This window comes from Bos mutus, chromosome 5, assembly GCF_027580195.1.
Source record: "Bos mutus isolate GX-2022 chromosome 5, NWIPB_WYAK_1.1, whole genome shotgun sequence".
Taxonomy (NCBI): domain Eukaryota; kingdom Metazoa; phylum Chordata; class Mammalia; order Artiodactyla; family Bovidae; genus Bos; species Bos mutus.
The window spans coordinates 47548548-47560809 of record NC_091621.1 but is presented as its reverse complement, the minus strand read 5'-3'; the positions used below and the strand labels follow the sequence as shown (position 1 = coordinate 47560809).

General features: G+C 34.7%; 1 protein-coding gene across 4 annotated transcripts in view; it reads left to right on the top strand.

Moving 5' to 3' along the window:
• The window catches only part of VEZT (vezatin, adherens junctions transmembrane protein), a 79735-nt gene that overhangs the window by 13031 nt on the left and 54442 nt on the right, over positions 1-12262 (top strand). Inside the window, exon 1 of one of the 4 annotated variants that reach the window (XM_070370900.1) lies at positions 3187-3303. The exons of the other annotated variants lie outside the window; for them this stretch is intronic. Coding sequence (XP_070227001.1) covers positions 3295-3303 — 9 coding nt within the window. The 5' untranslated portion in view covers positions 3187-3294. Of the gene's footprint in view, positions 1-3186; positions 3304-12262 lie in introns of those variants that run through there. 4 annotated transcript variants of the gene reach the window in all.

Here is a 12262-nt window from a genome sequence, read left to right as displayed (position 1 = left end):
AAGTTAGTTTCTTTATCTTGGAGCCCGACTGCCCCCTGGAGGCTGAAGTGGGAAAGACATCACCTCACACTGGGACCTCTGACTGAGCAGCAACGGGACAAAGTTTAGAAAATGATGGACTCCATATCTAACATGGGTATTAAGCAAAATAAATACTGAGATAGCAGTATTGTCATTTTGATCTGTTATTGGAATCTCTTAAGATGTTTTGAGAGTAAGAATTCTCTAGTTACCTTAGGTGACTAGTTCTGATTGCTCATTCATAGCTGTTGGATTTTTTTAATTATAGATTAATTGCAGAAATTTTGAGTTGTTTATCCTATCTTGAATCCTTCTACTCCTAGAGGGAAGAGTATCTGAAAATAAACATTTATTTGAAGGACAGATATTTTTACCTCTTTGCCTTATTTGTAGTGCAGCTAAGCCTTTTTTTTTTTTTTTTTTTTTTGTAACTTTCTTAGAGGGACAGCATTATCCTCAAGGGATGTTTTTACTCTGTAAACTCTCTGTCCGTGATAACCGTTTTTTGTCGTTGAACTCCTTTTGATATTTGTTGAAATTCATTCTTTTTTCCTTTGTTCATGACTGGGGAACCTAAATGCTCAGAACTGGGAAAGCCCCTCTTGTCTTGACTTCTCTCCCTCCTTCATCAGTAAATAATTAAATGTTAACCCTTTGTTGGCAACGTGTTCAGGTTTAGCTTTCTCTGACCCCCAGCACTAAGGCAGTCAAATGAATGTGAGATGGCACTTACACAATCTCCCATATCTACAAGAAAGGTACAAAAAACCCTCTCTTGCTTGAGAGAGATTCTCATTTTGTTATATTTTTAAAGGTTATTATACATCTCTAAAGAACAGTAAGGCATTTTTTATAAGTAACATTTGTAGGTTCTTTCCTATGTGCTTTATTGATTTGACTAATGGAAGGAAATTTTTTCTGTCTGTGTATGTTGATAATATTTGCTGTTTTGATAGTGGAGCTTGCTCTCTGAAAAAAATTATACATACAAAATTTTAGGTATTATGGTATCATATTATTATTCCTTAAAATGCATTTTCAGTTACCTGTAGTACACAAAGCTTCACAATTGTATTATATAATTTACTTCTGACTAGTAGCTGAGATCAGAAGCATGACAAAATTCATGTTTTTATCACTTATCTATAATAGAAAGGATATTGATTAGTGGAGTTATTAAATCAGAACTGTATTGACATATAAGATTGACCATTAAGACCAGAGCTAGTTTATTACCATATATACAAGAATAAATTTATTTAACATGAACTGTAAAATTTTTTCTTGAGGGACAAGTCACTTTTTTTCTGTCTGTGTCATATTGTTTCTACTGTTTTGGCTTCATCACATATCCTCAGAGCTCCAATATAGATTTTAACATTTTAAAAAATATATTGACAGTGCAAAAGATAGTAAGTAGATCTCTATTTATTGCATTTATTAAAATGCAAGTTCCTTTGTCCGATATACAATTCTTAAGTTACTTTTACTGGTTACCTTGGTAGCTTATGTAGTTATATTAATGACTTTCATACTTTGAAAACATTGTGGAAAGGGGACTAATCTAATAGTCAAGAGATTAACATGAATTAGCAATGATATCTTAAATGAATCACTTAATTTCTCTAATGCTTACTTGCCATCTGTTATAGAGGAGTTATACCAGATCATCCTTGAGTATTAAATTTTTCTTGAATCTGATAGGTTGGTTGAGTTAATGAGAGTAAGCCCCTAAAGGCTTCCGTTCATTAGAAAATACAGGAAGAGATTCTGCTCATTTCCAGTCTATTTTTATATCAATAACCCTGGCTCAATTTTCATTTTCCTGATTCCATTCCAGGTGTTTTCTGAGTTCCCAGAAGCAAATCATGCTTAAGGATTTAGGAGAAAAGGCCGAAGCTCAGTGTACTACCCAGGGGTATAGTATTAGTGTACTGACTTCATTGCCTCTGGCTTTTTAGAATATTGCTTACATGCTTATTACTGTTATTCCCACTGCAGAAGATCAAAATGCCCATTTGTCTTTATTTGAAATATTTGACGATTTAATTTTTAATCCACATTTTAATTTATTTTGCTGACAGAATCTGGCCATCTATATCCTGTTTGGGGATTTTTGCTGATAAATCCACAATCATTAACCTCATATCTCTTTAACACCTTTATTAAAGTAGATTTTCTATTTTAGTGTATATTTTGCCACGTTCTTTTCATTTTACTTTTCCTTACAAAATCTCCCTGATGATAGAGTATAATGAATTATTTGAGAGAAAGACGTCCCCACTATCTCTTAACAGAATCACAAATTCTGCCTCCACATTTATTATTATTATTTAGGATAAGGAAAAAAGAAAATAAGGTTAGATGGGATCTAATAGGGCTTCCCAAACCTCACTTTGATGTTTGTTGTACGTTCTTCTCACACCCAGCATTTTGCCAATGTATTCAACATGGCTCCAATTTTTTTTTCAAAAGCAGTTGAAAATGATAGTTTTCCTTTCTCACTATATTTCTCACTATATATATTTTCTGCTCTATATTCAGTTAAGTGCCCAGTATAGGCCAGTTGATTAACAAGATATTGAGTAACATTAAGGGTAGCATCAGAACTACAGGGGGTCAATCAGGATTACTGTCTTCTCTTTGCTTAGTTAAGACCAAGTCACTGTTGCTCTTTGCTTTTAATCAGTTGAGCCTGTAAGCCGTGTGAGTGCTCTCCCTTTGCATCTCTTCATCTTTCTTTTGATGGATATGTTTTGTTTTGGATTAGATACTGTTGTACTTAAGTAATTTGTACTATTATAGGAAAAAATGTAAAGTTAATCTCTCTAAGCTTTTTGTTGTTTATAACATTTCATGAAAAATTAACTGGATAGGATGAATTTCTGCTGGAAAACAGAAGCCTGAAACCAGGAGAATTTATGAATAGATGTCTTATTTGCTGCTGGTTTAAAAAAAAAAAACTAACATAAATATTAAGTAATAATCTCTAATGGCATTTTTTAAACACCACCGTCCTTATTACTGCTTCTGCAGTTACAGAGTAATATTGAATGGCACTGAAGAAATTATGTTCAGGTTTTTTCAAAGAGCTGCTTCTGATAGCAAAATGCTTAGTAATGATGAGGACACACCCTCCAGTTCAGTGGCCATTTTGTACTGTAGTTCTGGAGAAACAAGTGGGAACCATCAAAGAAAGAAGTGTACGGATCAAAAGAATATGGTCAAGAGGCAGTAAATTTTTCCTCTGGCTCAATTGGAGGATTTAGAACTATGCTGTCTGTGAGTAGTTTAATTAGTTGGACCCTAATTAAACCCATTTATGAACCTTTTTAGCTTAATCTTTTTTAATTCTATGATTAGATTTTTGCTTTGTTGATAATGAGGAACAATTAACACGTGAATTTGGGACTTTTGGAATAGTAATTTAGAAGTTATGCTGAAATGTATATACTCCAAAAAGTATTTCCTGTTATTTTATAATATCTTTAATTTTGCAATATACTTTTCCTGTATTATTCAAGGTTGAAGGTGGGAGCAGTAAATAGTTATTTTTAAATTATGCTTTATGATTGTGTATTAATTAGAGATAATTGAAAGGTCTGTAGAAATTCCATATATTAGCAATATAGTTAATAGTAATGGGAAAATGTATTTTCCTTTGTAGGGTTTGTTAATTGTGACTGTTTTAGCTGTTGATATACCAAAAGTTTCTTCATTAAAAATAGAGAAAATAGCTACCTTGTGTAATTTGGTAATGACAGTCTTCCTTGTCAGCTTATTTTGTGGAGTTCTTCAGTTAACTGAAAAACTAAGAAAATCAAAGCAATTGACAACAGTTTATCCTTTTCAATCACATTCTTCAAAAACAATGCTGTTCTATATGTGATAATCACATTTAGACCTACAACTTTAAACTATGTTCAAAGATAAAAGATTTTTAAAATATTTATAATGGTTAATAAACTGTTTCAAGGCAAATATTCTCCATCAAATTCCTCTAATTATAGATATCTTTCTCCTTAAAGATTTTGTTTTGAATAAAAGATCTTTTAGAGATTCTGTTGGTATGGTAGGAACGTTTAAAAATATGTAACTTAAATAAATTATAGTACTTTTCTTAGACTTTTAAAGAAAAGTTACCTGTAAGCAATTTGATAAATTCTGTTAACAAGGGGATGGAAATTGAAGGCTTCTGAGAACAGATTTGTATAGGCGTAAAGTCTTCATTAACAGTTACTTCTGCCTCACACAGTTTCAGGTTTTTGTGCCAATGCTTCCTACTACTTTCTGTTGATAGTTAATTATTTTCCTATTGCTTTTGTGTTTAATAAAAACTTGCAGAGGTCATATAGCATCTAACATTCGACAGTAGTTAGCATTTTGCTTTGATATGGTATGATGCTTTAAATAAAAGAAATGTGTAACAGTCAAGTAGATCATTAATTTTTATATAGAAAGGTGCTCAGGATCATTCCATTCATTTGCTAAATTAAGAATTCAGCCTGTCTTTTGGGGTACCTTTTCCCACACAAATAACACATAAATATATTTTCACTATAATAATACTCTACTCTTGCAAACTACTTTGAAGTCTGGGTCAAACAATATTCTTTGTAGCCAGCTTCTAAGCTTGTGTAATCTGAGGCAAATTCATGTGAATTATGGCTCATCTGAAAGAGAAATGATGGGTAATAAATGTAGATATTACTGGGAGACTTATGCTGATCTGTTTTGAGTTTTCTAACTTAATCTGTTAAGTAATTTAAAAGTCACAAGTTCAGCTTCTGGTTAAAAAAAAACACAAACTGTACAAAATACTATATAAAACAAAGTTAATGAACTTCTTATTTGCGATGTAGTGAAGTAAATAACAGCTTTGACTCTGTCAGGCTGCCTCGATTCATATCCTGACTCTTAGCATTTACAGGCTCTGTGACCGTGACCAACCAAGTTACTTGGTCTCTCTGTGCCTTAGTTTCCTCTTCCCTTAAATGAGCTCTGCCATAAAAGGTTATTGTAAAGATGAGAATTATTGTATAAAAATGCTTAGAACAATGCCTGGCAGTGTGGTTACTCGGTAAATGTTTGGTGCTGCTTTGTTTGGGGAGGAATTAGTAGGGAGGGAATCAACAAACAGATGGGAGCCTACACTGATCATCTTCTTGTGAGAAATAAGTGCATCTGGTTGCACCAAACAGAATTAGCAGCTTCCACTGACATTTCCAAACCGGAAGTAAATGCTGTTGTAACCTGCAAAATAGGCAGAGGGAGCAGGTCAAGGACCATTTTGAGATATCCACTGCCTGTGGGCCCTGTAGCCTCTGGGAAACTGCAGCAGTGGAATGAGTGAAAAGGAAAATCAAAGAGCTGGTAGATCATAAGAGCAGTAGTTCTATGAAGATCTGGAGGAGCTGCCATTTTCAAAATATATTCACAGGGGAAAAAAATTCAATTTGAGAGACTGTAGTTCTGTGAAACTTAAAGCTAGCAGTGAAAGGGAATAACTTGAGGTGAGGAGAGCCTGAAGAAAAGGGGGAAATATATAATTGAGTTAAAAATAGTACCATGCAGGGCCTGCATTTTAAACCTTACAGAGTATAAAATCTGACATATAAGTTTATTAGCCATTGTTTTACTTTCTGTATTCTGTTGCATTTAACAACTTGGAGCCTTGCTGACCCTGCAGGGATTGCTGCTCCTTCCAGGTTACGAAGAAACTGCTCACCTGGCTACTGTCTGTCTGCCTAGTCACCCTGGCGTCACTACCAGACTCTACTCAGGACAGACCCTGTGCTCTAGAGCATGCTGAAATCATCCATTTCGCCAGTCTGAAGCCTGCTTGCTTTGCTGCCTTCCTTCCCACACAAACCACAGTGAAGGCTCCCTCCCATAATCCCCTCCTCTCCCTTCCAGCTGACCCTGGTGCCGCCCACGTCCCCTCTCCTCCCCTGTGGCGCAGCCTGCTCCCGTCTGGAGATACGTGAATATAACAAACTGTCTTTCCAATGGCAGTTGTCTCTTGATCTGTGGGCCTCACCATACCTGTATAAGAAAACTTTTGTGAGAGAAGCCTTAGTTGTTCCTTTTAGATCTCCTTTTTTCCTCGAGTAGTCTTGTGTTATGGTTAAGCATGTAGGCTTTGGACTCACCCCAGCTAGCTTCCATTCTGCTGGGTGACCTTGGACAAGTTATTTAACCTCTCTATATCCTAGTTTCCTTCTAAAATGGGAGTGGTAGTAGTAACACCTCTTTAGAAGTTTGTTAGGAGTAAATTAGGTATGGTAAAACATGCTTAACTTATGCTTAATATATATTCAACTCAACAAATCTTAACAGTTTTTACTGTTACTCTTATTATTTTCCAGCTTTGACTTTACTCTTTTCTAAAATATTGATCTCTCTTAGGACCCTCTTGTCTTCTCACATATGTGTTATCTCAGGCTGACCTCATTTACTCCATCTGTTTTTCACACCTGTATGACATCGTATGGGTTTGCCAGCATACCTATTCGCTAAAAACTCAAATCTATACATCCAGATTAGGCCACTCTCCTAATCTCCAAATATCTTAGGTCCAAGTTACTTACATTTGAATGTCTCATAGGTGCCTCTAACTCATTGCCTCTCTCTTCAGACTTGTTCCTCTGTTGCTATTTTATATTTTAAAATAATATAAATATAAATAGCACCTCCTAATTGTTCAAACCAAAAATCTCGGAGTCATCTTAGCCATCTCCGTTGCCAGCCACTTTCAATCATAAATGGATTCCAAATTTAGGAGGAAGAATTCACAAGCTAAAGAATGTTTATTACATTTTGGGAGAGGATGTAGGGGTAGGATCAGGGCAGGGGAAAAAAAGTTTTTATTGCATTTTATGTCTTTTGGTATTGTTTTAATTTTTAATTTAAAAACAATGAAAAAAAATCCATGACGTTGAGCATTTGAACTTAGTTTCCTTTTATAGGTAAAGCAAAGTTAACTTTTTCTTGAATATCCTCAGAGAGAAGTTAGAAGTTAATGGCAGAAAATTACCATAACTCTAGTTAGTTTAGTACATGCTCTATAGATATTTGGTTAGTGGTAGATAAGCAGATGACGACTGCCATTTAAGTTTCCCTTTTGCTAAATTTTTCTGGCGGAACGCAGTTAGCACTCAGTCATCCGCATCTAGAAGACAAAGCAAATAGTTGATGAGGAACCAGCATCAGAATTTGTCCAGTAGTTGTTGCAGACTAGAGATTGCTTTTCTAAAAGGGTAACTGAGCTCTCCTGGGAATCAGGATTAGTTTGGAAAGAGCATCGTAGCATTCTGCTGGTGTTTCCAGCCTGATGCAGGTGCGTGCTTGTGGGCCTGTAGCATTGACAGAGGTGTGCCAGTAACCAAAGGAAGCCGCTTCTTAGTAAGATGCCATCTGTGGAAGAAACTGAGTTTATCTAGATATCCAAGTTTCCTAGTTGCATATGTGGCCTCATTAGTCAGATATATTTTTTTTTATGTTGAGACCCCAACAGAAATTTTTTAATAAGGAAATTATTTTATTGGAAAATTGAAGTTCAGTTAGATGAATAAGAAGTTCATTTAGAAATAGTCTCCAAATGTACCCAAGTGCTGTGATTATTTTGGTTTTGCATGGTATTAGTGACTGGTTGAAATTTTAACATGTTAACTCTGCTGCAGTTATTTCGAAGGTAACTCATTTCACTATTACAGAGCCTGTTGGGTTCTTAGATGGCAAGTCATGGAAAAGTAATTTTCCATTTTGGCTTTGGAATCTATCATGCTCCCAAAGTAAAAGGTAAATAATGAAAGCAGCTGCTGGGGTATATATTTGGGGAGAATTTTTTCAATCTGTGATTCTTTATACTGTAAAATAGGGTTTCTCAGCCTCAGGACTGTTGACAGTTTGAGCTGGATAACTTGTGGGGGTCGTCCTGTGCGTTGTCAGATGTTGAATATAGCCCTGATCTCTCTCCATTAGATGCCAGTAAAGCTCATCCCCTCAGTTATAACAACCAGAATTATCTTCAGACATTGCCAAATATCAGAGTTGGGGAATGGGGCCAAAATCTACTTACTTGCTCCATAGGAATATACTGGGTTTTTGTATTTGTTTTAACTGTCTAAATCACATAGCTGAAAATTGCTTATCCCACAAACTTCACATTAGTTTTTGAAAAGTAAATATGAATAATTGACATGTAGTTAGCCATTTATTTGTACCTCTACTAAGACTGGTAACTTGAAATCTTGTTGCTAGAGAGTACTTTGTTATATTCTCTTTCAGTAGGTAACTAAAAATACCAGTACCATTATATGGAAGTTTGTAAGGACTTGAGAATTCTTTTCTAAAATTTAATAAACTTATCTTTTTCCTAGACTAAAATAATAACTTAAATTTTTTCAATTTTTCTGCCATTTTCTTAAATCTTTTATACCAGACTCTGGAAAAACCTAGCATCTGACTTTTAAAAACTATTATAATGAACTTATACATAAGAAGAGTAATACAGTGAAAGTTCTGTGTGCCCATAACCCAACTTCAGCTTGAGCAGCTGTTAACATTTTGCCAAACTGTCTCATCTGTTCCTCTCCCACCCTCATCTTTCTTGGAGTATTTTAAAGCAAATCCCAGACATTACTTAATTTCACCCATAAATGCTTCAGTATACATCTCTAACAGATAAGCACTCTCTCTTTTTAATGCTAACTCTGATGCAATTATCTAAAAAATTAATAATTCCCTAGTATCATCTAATACCTATGTTTGGATTGCCTCAGGTATCTCAGAAATGTCTTCTTACAATCAAACCAGGATCCTAACATCCATCCATCACATTTGGGTGATATGTCCCTTTAGTCTTTAGCAGTTTTCTTTACCTCCTCTACCTTTATTGTATCATTTTTTTGTTGCTGAAGAAACTGGGTGATTTAATCTGTAGAATTTCCATCCTGTAGACTTGACTGCTTACATAGGGTAAAATGGCATTTGAGTTAGCACAAGATTCTACATTTTAATGTACCACTTTTCTGTCTTGTTTCCCAAAGAATGTCATGAGTTTTGTTTTACCACCTGAACAAGTTTAAGAACCTCATGGCATTCTTTGTACTTCAGGAAACTGAGACCAAGAGAGGATTTTCCTGAAACCATCAACTTAGTTGGAAAGTATCGAGTGTACCATAGTTTTATAAGAAGTGTCATAGAATGAAACTTTCTTAGCAAAGACCTCAACCTGTTTTGTTTTCTCACCTGTGCATACATATTACCTGCCACACGGGGGGATTTTTAGTATTTATTATTATGAGTTGTCTAATTCTGCTGGATTTGGCCTCTTCTTCCCTTTCTGGGCTAAAACCTGAAAGATTACAACTTGCTCTACCTGTAAGGGTTTAAAGCGGTTTAAAAGAGAAAACATATTAATAAGAGCATTTTACACATCACCTCCATTTCTGCACAGTTAATCTTTTAAAATGCAAATCAGCAGTAATAGTACTGGCACTTCTGTGGAATGCACCATAAATCATGGAGAAAATAAACAGTTGGTTAAATGAGTTGTTCAAACTTTATATATCCATTGGCATGGGATCTCCTGTTTTGCGGAGAGCATGAAATGCAGGTAATCTGGGACTTAAAGAATCATTTTATTGCAGTGCTAGCAAAAATATTGGGATTTCCTGTCTTATTTTATGTTTACTTTCTTACAAGAGTATATTTTAGCCATCAGAACAATCTTAGCACAACCAAAGACTTGTGGCATTTTTGCATTTAGCAAAATTCTTTCTGGTGCTATGATGTGTGTTTTCTGTCAGCTAAAATTTACAGGAATAGTGAACCACAAGGATTTCCTGAGGAGAAGCTCCCACATGCTGTGTCTGGGATTTCTCATATTTCTTTTGGCAGCAGTAACATTCTCCAGTACTACAAAATTGTAGTTTGAATCCAGTGCTAATAGTTTCTCTTCAAGAAAACAACTGAAACGTTTTGATTCTATTCCCTTGAACCAAGGGAAAAAGTTATAACAAGGAAAATTATTTATCACCACCTACTTTGCCTTACCCTCCACACACATACAAAAAGTCCCTTTCTAAAGCTGAATCAACCTATAGTAATACTCATTGTATGAATCACAGAAATTTATGTGTATTTGTTTTTAAGCCTAATAGTCCCGAACCTCCAAATATAGTGGCTAAGGCTGTTGCAGTATGGAGCTTCACCCTGTTGTAAAAGAAAAAGTAATTTGTTTTATATTGGGTGATCAAGTTTTATACTGACATTATTTGTTTCTATTATTCTCATTCTCTTGCATGTACAAAATATGAAAAGCTCACCAATATGGTTTCATATTTCATGTTAAACCTTTTCAAAATTATCACTTGTAGAGTTTGATATGGCTGTTTTTCGATAATACAGTTATCAGAGAAGACTTAAAATACTCCTCCCTTTCCAACTGCATATCTGTTTATGGTCTGATTTTCTTTATATACTTCATCCAAAATAAAAAATTGCAGCTGATTCAGTGCAGAAACAGATATAAAAATCCATCCACTTCCTCCTGTTATGCCAGACTTTAATAAGAGATTTGCAAAAATATAAAACAACCTACTTTTCTCAATACATTTATTTCATTGTGAAAAAAATTTCATTAAAATCATGTTGTTAAAATGTTTTAATTGTTTCCATGACTATTATAATAGGTTTATTGTTAAGTAAGTTGATAAATATTTTAATTATTTAGTTTTAAATTTCTAATATGATAAATATTGTTAGGCATCCAGATAAACAAAAGCTCTTTGGGACCTTTAATAATTTTTAAGACTAGAAAGGAGTCTCGAGACGAAGAATTTTTGAAAATCACTTGTCTTGATTTGGCTATCTGAGATCTTTCAGTTAGTGCGTAGATGATATTTGGTAGTTCAGAGAGAAAGGTAATTTTATCTGCCCAACAGTTTTTAAATTAATATAAAATAATTACTAAAAATCCCTTTGCATTCTTAAAATTTGTCTTACAAGGTCTGTCTTGGTCAGTTCATCTTGGCTGATGTTCAGTTTGTTAGCCAAAGGATGTTTGTTTTTCATTTGTGTGTTATCATTGGTTAAATTTTAAATTTTCTTTTGGCTCAAAGGTTATTGAGTCATAAAAGTGCAAATAAAACAGTAAAATAAATGCTACAATGCAGAATGCTATCATAAATATAATCAATAAAGCTTTAGTGTTCATATAGTCTGTTTATATGTGTTAGAAGGTGATATGATTTGCATTAACAGCCAAAAAGAGAGAAGAACAAACATGAAATATGACAGTGACTGGAATTAACATTTTACTAAACCTCCTTTACCTTCATCCCCTGTCTCCAGAGGTGACAGAGGTCTTCAGAGGTCTCTGAAATTTTGCCAAAAACTTAGTTACATAAAGTCATGAGACAAAGCAGTGATGGCTTGGCAAGCCAGAATTTACTAAAGAATTAGTAGTTGCTGTTTTGTGAAATATGAAATAGTGGTTCATACTGTGGTTATCCAAGCTGAGGGCATATGTTCTTAGTTAATGTGCAAACAAAAAGGGAGAACAGAGTATTTATTGTATCTCTTCTGTGTAATCACTTTTTAAAAATCTGTTACAGATACTCCATTTTGTTATTTTGTGAGCTGTGACATAAGCTGGAAAAGGAAGGGACATTGAAGTCATTGCTGGACATAGCATCAGCTAGTTTGCTGTAAGGTAGGGCCTTACAGTTTGAATAAAAAGAAATTTGGCCCGGTCCCCACCCACTAAGCCCCTTCCCAGAGAACAGTTAGCAGTTAGCAGTCAAAAGTGTGCCTCATGATCTTGATTGAGTAGGGAGTCGGCAGTAAACTCTGGGCCAATTTGTACTCCTTCAGTGCCTATTTTTATATGGATGGTGAACAAAGAATGGTTTTTACATTTTTAATGGTTGGGAAAAATATCAAAAGAATGTTATTTTGTGACATGTGAAAACTGTAAGAAGTTCACTATTTCCATAAATAAGGTTTTATCGAACATAATCACATTCATCGGTCTGTGTGTCGTCTGTGGCTGCTTTCACACTACAGCATACTTGATTAGTTGCGACAGAGACCATATGGCCTGCAGAGCCTAAAATGTTTACTATCTGGCCTTTACAAAAGAAGTTTGATGACCCTTGAATTAGAATAACTCCACTTTGATCCATCTTATTTATTGTTCTTCCCCATGGGAATTCGTTTGAAGAAAGGATTCTAC